At 51.6% G+C, this 15,390-nt stretch overlaps 2 protein-coding genes across 10 annotated transcripts in view; both read right to left on the reverse strand.

Moving 5' to 3' along the window:
• PLXNB1 (plexin B1) overlaps positions 1 to 1,387 on the reverse strand; it is a 28,286-nt gene extending 26,899 nt beyond the window's left edge. The window contains exon 1 of one of the 2 annotated variants that reach the window (XM_073787892.1): positions 1,236 to 1,387. The gene's annotated coding sequence lies outside the window, so the exon portion shown is untranslated. Of the gene's footprint in view, positions 1 to 7; positions 1,178 to 1,235 lie in introns of those variants that run through there. The other variant, XM_073787893.1, reaches the window with a different exon arrangement.
• Positions 1,388 to 2,047: 660 nt separating this feature from the next.
• Positions 2,048 to 14,227, reverse strand: CCDC51 (coiled-coil domain containing 51). 8 transcript variants are annotated; one of them, XM_019946696.3, is made up of 5 exons: positions 9,998 to 10,136; positions 9,593 to 9,650; positions 4,753 to 5,072; positions 3,563 to 3,727; positions 2,048 to 3,021 (listed from the first exon to the last, which is right to left on the reverse strand). In XM_019946696.3, the coding sequence occupies exons 3-5, from the start codon at positions 5,062 to 5,064 to the stop codon at positions 2,266 to 2,268; spliced, it is 1,233 nt and encodes a 410-aa protein (XP_019802255.1). In that variant the 5' UTR covers positions 5,065 to 5,072; positions 9,593 to 9,650; positions 9,998 to 10,136; the 3' UTR covers positions 2,048 to 2,265. The 8 variants fall into 8 exon arrangements, with proteins under 8 accessions (XP_019802255.1, XP_019802254.1, XP_019802260.1 ...); XM_019946695.3 differs by having other exon boundaries at positions 9,897 to 10,012; XM_019946701.3 differs by lacking the exon at positions 4,753 to 5,072.
• Between the last annotated feature and the right edge of the window lie 1,163 nt (positions 14,228 to 15,390).

Consider the following 15,390-nt stretch of genomic DNA (forward strand, 5'->3'; position numbering starts at 1 on the left):
TGCTGACCGCCAAGTGGAGGTGATACCACACCTAGCCCGGCTGTTAAAGGAGGGCACACCGCTGCAAAAGTGCACAAGCAAGGGCACATTTCCTTCCAGACCTGTACCTGGGCCCGCCCCAAGCTAAGAAGCCTTGGGCAAGTCTGGACTCCCTCACCTGCAAATACTTGGGCCTTCCAAAGGAGGTACACTTGGGTTCTCTCCTGAGGCCCAGGTGTGCCCTCTGCTGGGCCCTCCATACCTTGCCCTGCCCACTGCAAAAACTCAGGAGCCAGGACCTAGTCCATCCTATTAGGACTTCTGGAGAGCTTTGGCTCATGGCCATTGGGACAGCCTCTTGGGAGGCAAAATTTGTCACACAGAGATCACTCTGGAAGCCCCCAGAGCCTCCACAGGCTTGGGGGAGCCTCAATCAGAGGGTTCTGGTCATCCATACTGGCTGCTGTCAGAAGAGCTAAATCACAGGCACCCTCTTCCCACCTGCCACCCATCAAGAGTCATCATTCTCATATACCCGACTCTGCCTTCCAAATTCTCCCTCCCCAACTCCTCGGCTCGCTCCCTTCCCTCCACCTTCTCTTCCAACACCTGGGTCCATGACTCAGCACCTTGTCCCCACCAGGATGGCACCCCTTCCCTGGTTCCCTCGTCCCTGGCCTCTGGACATCAGAGTGGCCCTCTGGGTCCTCCACTTCATTCCCTAACTTTATGCTCCACAACTCCCCAACACCCATCACCACCTCAGCCAAGCTGCTGTGCTTCAAGGCCCTCACCCACCTTGCCTCTCCTGGCTGTGCAGCTTGTGGGGGGCCCCCTCCATGTGCCTGGAATCCTCCCCTCCCCAGACCCATTCACTCAAGTGCACACCCTTTAGGACCTACGTCACCCCAGAGGGGGACCTAGGACTTCCAAACCCCACAACACCCCTCACCTATACACAGACAAGTCACCTCCTACCCATCAGGAGGGTGAACATCCCAAGTGCAGAGGTCATTTCATCCCACGCCCTCCTGGGGAATCCATTACAAAAAGAAAACAATGCTGTGGACAGAGTGACCAAATGATCAAGGGACCAGGGGCTCAGAGGTTCACATCACCCATGGGGCCACTTGGGCCATGCCCACTGCCCAGGCCTGAGCACAGGCTCCCAAGAGGGAGGGCATCTCATGGAAGCACTTCTGGCTCCACAGGCCTCTGCTGTGAGTCAGCTCTGCCCAGCCCACAGAAGCCCCTACCTGCAGACCCTGCACACAACCTCAGTGCACCCTGAGAGGGTGGGTTCTCCAGACCCACAGTGCAAGCCGAGTGCCTCCCCACTGCTCCTGTTTAGTCAAGGACACACAAGGCCACCCATGGCCATTTATCCCAGGAGGTCAAAGGTTGCTGTTCTCCACTGAAAAGGAAGAGGTAAAGGGTTCTCAGGGCACTCTGCCTCCATGCCCCCCCAACTGCACCTCCCACCTCTGGGAGGTCCCTCCCCATCACTGCCTCACCATTCACACTGCTGGTGGGCTGAACTCTGCCCAAGGCTGTAGAGGTCAGCCCTAGGCTGTGTGTGGGACGACACCAGCCCAAGTGGTGCTGCCCAAAGCATTCTCTGCACCAGGGAACCAGACTGGCCACCAATCCCTGTAATTATGTCCCCAGCAATATTTACCAACCATTCCCCCAGTCTCTCTTCCCTGCTCTCCTCTGATCATTCCTCCAGTGTTAGAAACAGGAAGTTCTCCCCAACATGGCAGAGAAAGTGATCCCGAAGAGGGGCAGTAACCATGGTCACCAATGGGTGGGAAGCAGGCTAGGTTTTACTCACTGGAAATCATGGGCCACGTGACACAGGAGGGCTGGGCAAGTGGAGGACAGGCCAGGAAATCCAAAATGAAAATCCAGGCCTCAAGCGGTAAGTACATCCAAAATGATCCTGAACTGGGGGCAAGACCAAGAGATGAGAGAGGAACTAAAAGGGGGCGATTACCCTACTTCCAGGCCCAACCCTCGAGTCCCAAATCTCAATTTTCAATGGGCAAAACCCAGTCTAACAAATTACTTTAAATAAGACAAACTTAAAGACACTTTAATTGGACGTTATCACAAATTTTCGATAGTTAATGTAAATGAGTGTTGCCTAAAAAGCAAAGTATGTCTGCTGGTGAGCCACACAGACTCAGGCTGAGGTTGAGTGCACCCCTGAAGGCTCACTTCATTGCTTCATTCTCTAACTAAATCCACATCCATACCTCCTCCCTCTGGAGGTGGGTCCAGGGGCTAGCTGGCCCTGAACAGCATATACAGCACAGGCAGGATGGCCACAAATGTCACGCAGGTGACCAGTGTGCCATAGATGGTGTTCCTGTTGACCTGGGCTTCTAGCCTCTGCTCCATGTCTGACAGCCCCAAGATCATGCTCCCCTGTTCCAGCAAGGACCCAGACAGGGCCCCATCTGCCGGCTCCACCAGGCCTGGGTGCGCTGCAGCCTTTGCAAGCTGAAGCACCCCAGCCACTTGGCCCAAAGTCTCTTCCAGGCCATCAAGCTGCTCTCGTAAACCCTCTAGACATGAATGGACCTGCCTGGAATGGCTGAGCTGCTCTCTCAAGGCAGCTGAAAGGACCTCTGTGTCTCTGTCTCGGGTGGGGGAAGTACCTGCCTGGGACAAAGAGCTCTGCCCAGGCCCAGCTTGCACCAGGCCCCTCAGGTCTGCCACGAGGTCATGGAGGTCCCTCTGCTGGAGGGAGTAGCTGGACGCCTGTTCTCGGATGGCTTCCTGGAGGCTCACAGGCCCCTTCTGAGCCTCCAGAAGCAAGACCTTCAGCTCCTGTAGCCGCACACGGTTCACGTAGGTGGAGCCAGCCACACCAATCAAGGCCCCCAGGACTGACCCAATGAGGGACCAGTTCTTGGTCCTCTCAGCCCGAGTGCGCTCCTTCTCATGACTTTCCCGCACAGCTGCAGAGAAGAGGGAGAACTTCTCTCGCTCGGAGTCTTCGGCACGCAGATAGGTCATACGAAGCCTCTTCTCCTCCTGCAGAAGCAAAGCTGTCATATAGCAGCAACCTGGCCCAGCAGCCGCCAGCAGATGTCCCACTACCATGTCCCCGGGGCTCAGCTTCACGTCTGGCACAGATTACATGTTCCATAAACACGTTGAATGAGTAAAGGTAGCATAAGCCTGGTCAGGAGGGAGGAGCAAAGGAACTGGGGGTGGTCAAGGTGAGTGGCACTATCCTCCCCAAGCAGTCTTGGGTCTGGCCGGACATGCAGTGGTGTCTACAGAATGTGTCTAACAGAAGGGAAGTGTCCGGCGCTCTCTGGGCCAGACCCCTGCATGGTGCTCCCTCCTCAGTAATCTGGGGTCCAGATTATACTGTCCTGGACCACTGATCCCAGTATTCCAGGAGGAAGTGCGTGGAGAAGCTCTGGAAGCCTGGGGCCCAGTCCCTCCACAGGGGCTTCTGGTTTACCTCCTCACCAGGTGTCTGACCCCCTAACTAGTCAGGGCTCCCACCTCGCCCCTCCATGACCTGCCAGGCTAGGGTCCCTCTCCAGATGAGGAAGGGGCCTACCTGCAACATCCTGTGCTCCAGAGTAGCCAGTTCCAGGTACTGGTTATCGTCTCTGGAGATGCGGTCCAAGCGGTCCCTCACCTCCTTCAGCTTGGCCTGCTGACCTTCCAAGTCCTCCCGAGCCTCCCGGACAAGCCCTCGAGCCACCATGAACACTTTCTCTGCCTGCAGAGAGAACAACAGAGGCCATTTGCCCCTTCTCTCCATGCCCACACAGCCTCGGCTCCATTCCCAACAAGACTGGGCGGAGAAGAGGTTAGTGGGGTGTCAGTACAAAGGGTGAAAAGAGAGTCCCTCAGACACATAATCCTGGCTCACCCAGTGGTCCTCAAAGTGTAGCCCCGGGCCCTGCCCATCAGAATCACCGGATTTGTCCGTTCAAGTGGAAATAACATGCCCCTGAGAAACCTGAAAACAGCTAAAGATGCATACAATCTGTGTCCACCAAACCCAGCTGACTCTAGTCTGACAAACCAGAGCAAGGCCCTTATGTTCTTAATCGGCTTCATGTGTGTTACCTTAGCTACAACCTCCCAACAACGCCAAACGCCATGACAGGCATTGCCCTGGCCTCCATTCAAGAGACAGAGAAACCCCGGCTCAGCCAAAGTGATGGCCTCCAAGGGGAGAGACAGCACTGTGCCTCAAAACCTCCGGCTAAACCCCAGGTTCTTCCCACCCCACTACACTGGTCTGCGCCTAGGTGGGAGTGGGAACAGAGATGGCGGAACGCATTTCCACTGCCACAAAGGACTTGACAACCACAGTCTGATGTTTCCCAGGGCCTCTACTTTCACGAGGGATGCTTTAATCACACATGGGGCTTTGAGGACACTGTAATGCAGCAACCCGCCAGGTAACTCTCACCACCAACCCCCAAGCAGTCAATGAAGGAAGTGCTTGCTGTCCTCACAGAAAGGATGTTAATGGCCCGGGACTCACTGGTACATAGCATACACAACAACTTGTTTACATGGGGGAGAGGAGGGCCCTTCACCCCGGTAGTATCAAAGCCAGGCTGTCGTGTGAGAAACGAGTCAGATCCCTCTCCTAGTGGTATGTGTTCAAGAAAAGGCAAATCTGGACATGGCCTCCCAGCATCTGTGGCTGGTAATTTACTTGTCAGGAGCCTCCAGGCCACATTGCCCAAGTCAGAGGGCAGGGCCAACCACCCCAGCTCCCCTCCTCACCTCAGTCACGTTTCCCTGGGCCTCTCGAACCTCACTGAGTCCAACAAACTCTTCATATCTGTCCCACCAAGTCTTGGCCATGGAGGACGCCCGTTGCTGAATGCTGTGCCCCAGGGCTCCTCCCAGCGCTGTGAGGCGGTGGTACAGCCCGAGGGCCACCTCCTCAGGTCTTTTCTCTCTGGGCTGGCTGGGGCCTGGGCTGCAGAGAGTCCTGGTCATAAAGAGGTCCCTTCCAAGGAGGCCTCTCCGCACCAGTACGGGAGACACACCCACGACGTGCCGCATGGCCAGCACAGGGCTGCACCCTGTCATCGGGAGATCTGTGGGGGGATGCCAGAGAGATCAGCTCACAGCCGAGAAAGGCTGGGCTTAAGTCAGATCTCAAGTCCTAGGGACAGTTCTGAACTGAACAGTTTCCATTAGAAAGTCCAAACTGCGCACCACTCTGTTGGGCCCAGAGGTGGCAGCCACCAGGGTCAGGCTTCACCAGGTGCCCCCAGACAATGGAGCATGTCAGGGAAGAGCATATTTAGGAGCTCAGGCCTTCCATCTCTCTCCGTGACGCCACATGAACCCAGATCCTCCCATTCCACCCAGCTTCCCACAACCCCAGGTCTCTGTTGTGATCTGCATGAGAATCCTGGTGTCCAGTTTTCTGATAATCTCAAAGAAAATTCTTAAACCTGCGTTGTGTCCATGCTAACAGAGCCCCACAAAGATTCCCAAAGACTCCTAGGGAAACTGTGGAACTGACTGAGGGGATTTGGGGGAAAGATTTCTATAAATGACTATCAAAACCAGCTTCCCAGACTCCCTGAGGGCTGCCTCAACTCTGGCGAAGCAGTTTCGCTTCTGTTCTGGGACACAGGTCGTTCATGTCCCAAGGCAGAAAACTCTCTCCTCAGCTCTCCTCTGAAAAGACAATTCCAGGGGAAAACAAAGCAAAACAAAACAACCCAGATTTCTTCATAGAGGACAGCTTTTTTAGGTTTACACCAACTTTCCTTCTGCCCTTCAAGCCCAGACATTCCGGGTGACCAACTCCCAGACTCACATTTCTCACTTTCCATAAGCTTTCTTCCTTCTTTCCAACCTCAGTAACTGCCCAACAGGTTAAGTTTCTTTCATCTTTCCCTTTTCAACCTTGCTTTGATGTTTGGGCCCCAACAATCCTACTTCTCTGTTACCTGAACAGCACAGGGAGTCTCCCATCATCCAGTCAGGCCTTGCCTGAGCCCAGGAGCAGCAGTGAATTCCGAGGACCCCAAAGAGAGGGCCAGGTGACCCATGCTCCCGGGGCAAACCTGGGCCAGAGCACTCTGGTCTGGCCAAACCACCCCTGCCCCCAAGTACTGACTCTGGCTGTCAGAGTGACACCTGGTAACCAAAAGACCAGGCCAGAGAGAGAGGTAAGCAAAGGGAGCGGGGGACAGGAAGACTGACTAGAAGAGCTCCAGTTACAAAGAAAGGACCTCCCTGATGTAAGGCGATGAGCATCCCAGCCTCCTCCCCATGGTGCCATGCTTGGAGAAGCTCTGACCCTCTTGAAAACAAAGTTGCTTGGGTAGGGACATGCCTCCTGGCAAAAGCCTGAGCTGAGCGCCACAGAAGGGGACATCTCTGTGACAGTGGTTCCAAGCTGGTGCTGCACCCAAACCCCTGTGCCCCTTGCCTAAGGCCCAAGGGAGCACACGCTACCCATGGCCCAGCAGTCGGGCCAGCCTCCTAGGCCTCAAGGCCAGTGACCACTGCACACAAGCTGTGGCCTCACAACAATCCTGCAGGTGTACCCCTCATCAAAGCAGAGCACCCACCCTCCTCAGCAACGCTCAGCAGAAAGGTGTCCCCCTTGTCTATCACTACTTCTTCAGCCCTCTTCTCTCTTGATCCCACTCGACCACCAAGGTTGCTCTCCTGAAGCCCTGCAAAACTCCCACCTTGTCAGATCCAGCAGGTGCTACTCAGATTTCTTCTCCAATACCTCTGCAGCTTTCAACACCCTCTCATTTTGAAATCACCACTCCCCTCAGCCTCCTCCTCTATCAGCAGCCCAATCTTGGACCCTAGGAAGGTCACTCATCCCTGGCACAGAAGACAGCTAAAGCCTCCTACACAGTCATGGCTTCCTCCCCTGCCCCTCAGAGCCGTTCTTCACATGGCAAACAGAGGCTCTGTTACCTCCCAAGTCAGATCACATCCCTCGGTGCAAAACCCCCTGACAGCTCCCCTATCACCTGGCATGCACACCAGTCCTGCCATTGGCCAACAAGCCCCGGTCCTCTCAGCCCTCATCCCCTTCCTTCTCTCCATCCCTGTACGTACTCCACTCCAGCTTCCTCACCACGCTAAGCACAATCCTGCCACGGGGTCTGTGCCCTGCCATGTCCTCTGCCTGGACCGCTCTTCCTCCACAAGTCCAGTCACCTCACACTTACGTCTTTGTTCATACATCACCTCTTGATAAGGCCTTTCCTGACCACTCCCTCCTTGGCCACCTTACCTGCTTTCTTTTTCTCCACCAGACACACATATTGCCTTCTTCATGTACTGCCTCGCCCCTCACTAGAACATAAGCTTGGAGACAGCAGGGACTTGGCTTCGTGACGGGACACACCAACGAATCCCAAGTTGTTCCCCCACTCTAGTCCCTCCTCTCAGCCTCCCACCCAGCCTGTCTCCTGGCTCCTCCCCACTTAGATGTCTCACAGGCCCATCAACCAGCAAAGGGAAGATGTTCCTGGCACAGAGACAAAGTGGAACAGTGCTTGAAGTTGTCTAAAATCTGAAGGATGACCTGTGCAGCAGAGAGGAGAGTGGGTGGAGAGGCTGGACAGGTGGACAGAGGCCAAAATGAGCCCTGGGCCAAGTTCAGGACGCTGCCCCTCCACATCCATTCTCCTACACCATCCAGATGACTATCTCCTACCAACTGCCCTTTTCGCAAACCTCCATCACCAGTACCTCATCCTCACTTTTATAGCTGATGGTTTGCTTCATTTTTCACCAAGAAAATATTTTAAAATTGGAAGAGAACTTCCATAAACTCCTACCACACCTTCCCACCTGCCAATGTCTGTCTCATCGTCACCTTCTCTTGTTCCTCAGGATGAATAATTCCTGCTCTAGGAAAGGCCAAGCTGTGCCCCAGGTCCCATATCCTCTCCCCTCCTCAGACACTGGTCCCATATCCTCTCCCCTCCTCAGGCACTAACTGATTTGACACTCCCTCCAGCAACTGCCCCACTTCTCTGCTCCTCTTTACTCCTTGACAAAGTGCCTGCACTAGCTGTCTCCAGTGCCTCTTCTCCCATTCTCATTCAGCCCCCCTCTGTTCTGGCCTTCACACCCACCAGGACACTTGAACTGCTCCTGTCCAGGTCATGTCCACGTGGCTAAACCCAATGATCAGTTCCATCCCCATCTTGCTTGCCTTGTCAGCAGCCTGTGCCTTGTGATAGCTCCCTCCTTCTTGAACCACCTTCTCCTCTTGGCTTCCAGTCCCCACTCCCTTCCACAACCTCTCCACACAGTGCCCCAGAGCTCTGTCCTCAGGCTCCTCTCTTATCCAGTCCTGTGGCTTGAAAAATCATCTACAAAAAAGTTCTAAACTTGATTGTAGGGATAGCTGCACAACACTGTAAATATACTAAAACCACTGAATGGTACACATTAAGTAGATGAATTGTGTGGTATGTAAATCATATCTCAATAAAGCTATTACTAAAAAACAAACAGACAGAATTCTCTGGCAGTCCAGTGGTTAAGACTTGGTGCTTTCACTGCCAGGGCCGGGTTCAATCCCTGGTAAGGGAACTAAGATCCTGCAAGCCACGTGGCGTGGCCAAAAATAAATAAATAAATAAAACCCAAACAAACTATAATCGGACCTCTCCAGCCCACACCTCTCCTCTGAATTCCAGGCTCATTTATCGAACTGCTCACTCCATGTCTCTGCTTGGAAGGCTGATGGGGATCTTATCCTCCTCTCCCAAACTTGCCTTTCCCACAGCCTTCTCCATCTTGGTTGATGGAAACCAATCAGGCCCAAACTCTCATATCATCCCTGACTCTGCTTTCTCTCGCTCCTCACATCCAGTCCGTTAACAAATGCCACCTCCACCTCTGAAACTAAATCCAGAATCCCTCTTCCTCTTGCCTCTGTCACTGTTATCACCTGGTCCCAACGGCTGACATCTTTTGTCTGGATTATCCTAAGAGCCTCTGACAAGTCTCCCTGCTTCTACTCTAGCCCCTACTGTCAACAGAGCAGGCAGTGGTGCTTTCAAAACATGGTCAGACCATGTCTCTCTCTGCTCAAAGCCTGCAACCGTTCCCCATTTCTCTCAAGGTAAAAGCAAAAATCCTTTCCATGACCTACAGGGCATCCACCTCCTGGCTCTCATTCTTCTCTCCTCTCACCAGTCTCCTTTTCCTCACTCTGCTCCAGTCACATGGACCTTTTCCCCCGGTCTTTTTTTTTGACATAAAATTGACACACAACATTGTAAAAGTTTAAGGTGTACAATGTGATGACTTCACAAATGTATATACTGCTAAATGTTTACCATAACAAGGTTAGCTAACATATCTTTCACTTCATATAACTCCCAGCTTCTTTATGTTGCTGGAACATGCTAGGCTATTCCCACCTCAGGGGCTTCATACCACCTGTTTCCTATCTGTACTGCTTGCTCCCTTCTCTTTTTCAAGTCCTGCTCAAATGTCATAGCTGTCCACTCCCACCCCAGGACACCTTAACCACTTTGCTTTATTTTTCCCCAGGCACATATCACATGACCCGTGGTATGCATTTCACTTATTTACTTATAGTCTCACCCACCAGAACGGCAGCTCTGCCAGGGCAGGCACTGTTTTGTTCACTGCTGCATCCTCAGTGCCTAAAGTACACACATATAGCACACACTCAACAAAAATGTACTGGATGAATTAACAGAATTTGCAAAAATATCGCATCCCGGGCTATATTATAAAACCCCAACTCCTTCCGGTGGCCTCCAAAGCTCTAGAAACAGGTGGTCTAGCCCCCGCCCATTTCTGCTGCCTCCCTCGCATCTCCCACCAGCCACACTGTAAGGAATGCGCCGAAATTCAAGGCCTTTGCACAAGCCCTTCCCTCTACTTACAGTCCTCTCCCCGTGCACAGTCCCAGGCTTAGCGCTTGCGGTTAAAAACCACTCGCGGCTTCTGGATCCTCCCCGGGCAAGACACCCCACCTCCCCAGTACCTGGTGGGTTTTGCGCCGGAGCCGCAAACCCAAACGTGCGCCAGTCACTCAGTTGATCTCTGACCCTTTAGTGCCCGCCTCCGGACCGCTTCCGGCAGCGGGAGCGCAACTTCCGAACCAGGAGCCAATCTGCGGGCCCGCATGGAGGTATAGGCTCAGGGGGTGGGACGGAGAGCCCCGCATCCGGTGGAGGGTCTGGGGAAGGGGCGGCAGGCGCCATGTCGGGTCGCGGAGGTAAGTGAGCGGGGACGATGGGGTGGGGCGGGGCGGAGAGGGACGGGACCTGGCGGGGGCCAGGCTGAGCGTGCTCGTGTCGCACGCAGGTGGCAAGAAGAAGCCCCTGAAGCAGCCCAAGAAGCAAGCCAAGGAGATGGACGAGGTGAGGGCTGGCGCAGAGGCGTGGGCGGGCGCGGAGGGTCTGAGAAATCCGCCGGGAGTGAATCCGCTCTCCCTCTCCGTAGGAAGATAAGGCATTCAAGCAGAAACAGAAGGAGGAGCAAAAGAAACTCGAGGAGCTAAAAGCGAAGGCCGCGGGGAAAGGCCCCCTGGGTAAGTGAGGGCTGGGTAGAGCTCAAGCCGGACAAACGCCTGAGCATCAGTCTGGTTACGGGCCCGAGCATGTCCGTGTCCTGCCTCGTTGGTGAGTTGCGAGGTCCCTTTTGCTGGTGTCCGCTGTAGTGGACGGCCCTAGCCAGGCTTGGTTTCGCAGCAGCGGGAGAGGGGGCGGGAGTCAGACCCAGTATGGGCTTCTCTTGCTTAGGGAAGTGGCAGAAATGGAAATACAGAAATTTATATATCTCAGACACAAGTTAGTACAGTTGAGTTTCCAGATATCCTCTACAGTTTCTTGCTCCAAATTCGTATTTCACTGCTTCTTTGTTGCTTGTAACATTTCTTAATTTACTAATCGTATTGTTAAAACTCTAGCAAAATACTTTTGCATCCTGAGCCTTTTCACTGCTGGATGCGCCTAGTCTAATGGATAAAGTCCAAGTCTGTTGGCATACTATTGTGCTATATGTTTTTTAACTTAATTCTCTACCATCCTGCCTCTTTTTTGTCTTTGTGTAAGAGGAATTGATTACATATCAAAAGATTTTTTTAAAACCCGTCAGTCATTGTACTTTGTGCTTCTTAAATCCTGTTTACATTCATCAAAATAGGATTATTTTCTCAACAGTTATCTATACCCTATTGGATCACTGAGCCACCCTAGGGACAACGAAGGCTGGGATGGTGGGAGTGTCATTCAGCGTTTCCCAAGACCTCTATGCTAGTGGGTTTGAGTCATTTTTGTGTACCCACACAGCGCTGAGATTGTAGATATTGAGATTCCTTTTTGGAATGATGTGAGGTATCTTGCACCTTCCCTTAATCTGTGATTATGTATGGGGAGAAGCCCAACCCTTAGTGAAATCCTGTACTACTTGTTTCTATTGAGCATCATCTACTTTTTTTTTAAGGTTTATTTTGTCACAGCCCTTTAGGACTTCCATTTCTATATTAGGCATACTTAATTCTATAATTGTTTGTTAAATTACCTACCCTGTGCCAAATACAGTCATTTGTAAATTGGGTAAAATAAAGGTAGTGAGTAAATCAGATCCCAGGATCGTAATACAGAAGGTGATGTGTGATATGACACTTAAGAGTATGGACTTGGAAGTCAGGCTACCCAGCTTGGAATCCTGGCTTTGTCACATACCAGTTTATAACTTTGAACAACACCTAACACTGAGACTTTGTTATTTGTAAAATGGGTTGATAGGGGATGAGGATTAAGTGAGCCAGTCTGAAATACACAACACACTTGGGATCCAGACCAGTGCACAGCCATTACCCGTGCCCTGCCTTATTCTCATTCTACTTTTGCCCAGAATAGATAATACTGGGAAAGCCCTGTGCATGCTTGTATCCAAAAAAATGCCCAGTACAAAGAGCTGGACCTTATTAGGATCCTTATCAGGCCCCTGGGGCTTCAGCCATAGAACTGTCTTTTTCCCTGGATGAGACTTTTTTTTTTTCCTTTTGCAGCAACAGGCGGAATTAAGAAATCTGGCAAAAAGTAAGCTGTTCCTTGTGCCTGAGGCAATGATGATCCTTAGTTCCATTCCTGTTTAAACATCTGGATTCCCTGCCATAACATCTGTTGCCACCTATAGCTAGAATGAAGTGTTGTCTTGGAACCTATTGTACATTTAAGAATAAACTTTTGTAAAAAAAAAAAAAAATCATACAGTGGTTCATCTTGTCTTTAGTTCTTCTCAGCCATTTCTACCTTAGCTGTGAGATCCGCATAAACCCAGCCCAGAATCCTGCCAAAGTGTGTTCTTAAGTCCTTGTTCTATCCTGAATTCTGTACCACCTGGAATTAAACCAACTCATTTGAAATGGCTGTTGTTTTCTGTGTGGTTATATACCCAACAGAATATATTACATGAGATTAGTGGAAGAATTTGTACTTTGGGAAGAAAATCTATTCTTTCTGTTATGACATCCACATTACTATTTGTTTTAATGGGGTTGTTCATCTGTTCATGTAAGGAGTCTTGCTTGTGCAAGCCGGGCATGCACCAGTGAACAATTCCTCTTGCCAAGGAACTTCTCTATTGTTGGAGGGGAGCAGGACAAATACATATGATATGTGTTATGAAGGGCAAAAAGACTGGAGAAAGGAGAGATTCCTAAAAGTCTGTAAGAACTAAGCTTACTCTGAAGCCCCCAGGTCTGCATTTCCACTAGGGCTTCAGAACGGTCCTTGCTAGGTTCCCATTTCTTATACTCTACGTTCAACCCATCAGCAAAATCAAATCTGAACCCTTCATATTTACTCTTATACCACCGGACCTTCATTCTGACCCTAAAATCCCTCACCTAAATTATTGTAGTCACATCCAAATTTGTCTTCCTGCCGCTACCCTTGCTTCCGTACAGTCTAATCCTTATTCAGGACCCAGAGTGATCTCTAAACCATAAAGTTACATTTTGTCTCTCCCTGGCTGAGAATTCTTCAGTGGCTTCTTAGTGCAAAAAAAACACAAGTCCCTACAATGACCAGTGAGGCACTAAGGGATCTGGATGCCACTCCCTACCCTCTGGTGTCTAGCATTCATCCTCCTGATCAATCGTGAGCCACAGTGGCCTACATTCCAGTCAAGCTCCTGCCTCACTGTTATCACCAACTGGAAACTCCCTTCCTTTAGAGAACTGAAATGTCACATTAGTGAGCTCTTTCCTGACTGTAGTGGCAGTCCCAGTGTCTCTTAACCCTGTTGCCTTTTTCTCTCCTGACATTTGTTATCTACCACTTTTGACTCCAGGAAGAGTAAATTCCTGATACAACTATGGGAATAATGCGAATAACACTTAGCTTTCTCTGAGAATGTGTTTTCAAAAAGGGCTCTAGAACTAGTCTGAGATTTTGCTGAGTCAAAACTGGAAAAGGTTTTGATAGATTGAAGCCTGTATTATCATTCTAATGTACTTGATATTAGTAGAAAAAGAAAAACAGCCCACTTTGCTTCTCTCCCGGAAAGTTGCACAGCCAGCAGCATCTTTGGACTTAAGGGATTCCCTGTTGGACCTTGCCAGCTCGCACCCATCCCTGTGCTACTGAGAATAACCCTTCAGAGAGCCAGTGCCAGCACACCACCCCTGAGATTAAGCTACTGCTGTTTTATTTGGTAGAACCTAATCAGCATTAACACATGGAAGTATAATCCTGTCCCTTTACGGGACCAGAGTCTTGGAGCAATTAAGACAAGCATTCAACATTTGGGCAGCTGTCTGAGGGAACCTACCAATTACCTCAAAAAACTAAAGCCAAGTATTCAAGACCTTCTAGGCCCTGACAACCACTTCCCTTTCATTTACTGCCTTCACAAACATTCACAGGACACTCACAGGCCAAGTTTGGCACTGAGCATTCAAGGATGAAAAGTCTTGCCCCAGTTACTCTCCAACACCCTGTTCCTGCTAACTGTTGTGCACATGACTGCTGCCCGGTAAAATCCTGTCAGCCACTCAAGCCCAGCTTGAATCCTTGCTCCTCTCTAAAGCCTTACCTTCTCTCTCTGCCATCGATAATTCCTACCTGGCACTTGTGTGGCGTCCATTTCAGTGTTGTGTTCTTGTCTGAGTAGTCTTGGTGCCATCCTCCTTGGTAACTCTTTTCTTTTTTTAAAATTATTTATTTTTGGTTGCATTGGGTCTGTTGCTGCGCGCGGGCTTTCTGTCGTTGCGGCAAGCGGGGGCTACTCATCGTTGCGGTGCACGGGCTTCTCATTGCGGTGGCTTCTCTTGTTGTGGAGCACAGGCTCTAGGTGCATGAGCTTCAGTAGTTGTGGCATACGGGCTCATTAGTTGTGGCTTGTGGGCTCTGCAGAGTGCAGGCTGGGCTCTATAGAGCTCAGGCTCAGTAGTTGCGGCACACGGGCTTAGTTGCTCCGCAGCATGTGGGATCTTTCCGGACCAGGGCTCGAACCGTGTCCCCTGTATTGGCAGGCGGGTTCTTAATCACTACGCCACCGGGGAAGCCCTCCTTGGTAACTGTTGGTAACTTCCACTCAACCTGTAGGACAGCCCAGGTGCTACTTCCAGGGGGCCTTCCTTAACTTCCTGAGTTTCATTCATTTCTAAACTATGACCGTCGCTTGGGCCAAAAACACTCAAGAGCTCTCAGAGAAATGAATGAATATTAACAGCCTGAGCAGTTAGTTCCCACCCCCTCCAACACAGGCACACCATTCTCAGGATCACCCCTTCTCAGACCTTTCTTTCTCCAGACCTACCTCAAAGGTACACATTCAAAGCATTTACTGTTCTCAAAGATGTGTGCTCACAACAGCTCTAGTCATAACTTCCGCCCAGTCCCACTCTCCCACACTCCTCCCCAAGAGAGCCTTGGGGTATATGAGAAGTGGGTCTAGCTGGAGAACAGCGAGCTCACAAAGACCAAACCCCTGAATGCTCCCTGACTCGATTCACATGTGCACTTGTGAAAATCAGGGCGAACTCCTCCAAGCCCAGCTGTGTACCCTAAGTGATGCCAGGGAGCGGGCGCAGAGCCACCTGCGCGGTGGGGCTGGTGAGTTAGCCCAGGTAACTCGGTTCTCTCCTCTTAGACCACCCGCCTACTGGGGTCCCAGCCGTCGGTACGAAAGCGCCAGGCGGGGTGATGCCCAGAAGGGCTGGGAGCGACCGAGCTCCGCAGGCACCCAGTTGAGCACCGCGGCGCGGTCTGATTACGTCATTCATCCCCGCCCACCGACTGGAAGGTGATTGGCCTGTTGGCTAGGGGGCGCGGCCCCAGCGGCTGAGGCGAGCGGCAGCGCGCGATCGGTTGGTCCAGCCCTCCGGCCTCGAGGTTACAGGCCGGACTCGGTGCCTTCGGA

This window comes from Tursiops truncatus, chromosome 10 (genome assembly GCF_011762595.2).
Source record: "Tursiops truncatus isolate mTurTru1 chromosome 10, mTurTru1.mat.Y, whole genome shotgun sequence".
Classification (NCBI taxonomy): Eukaryota; Metazoa; Chordata; class Mammalia; order Artiodactyla; family Delphinidae; genus Tursiops; species Tursiops truncatus.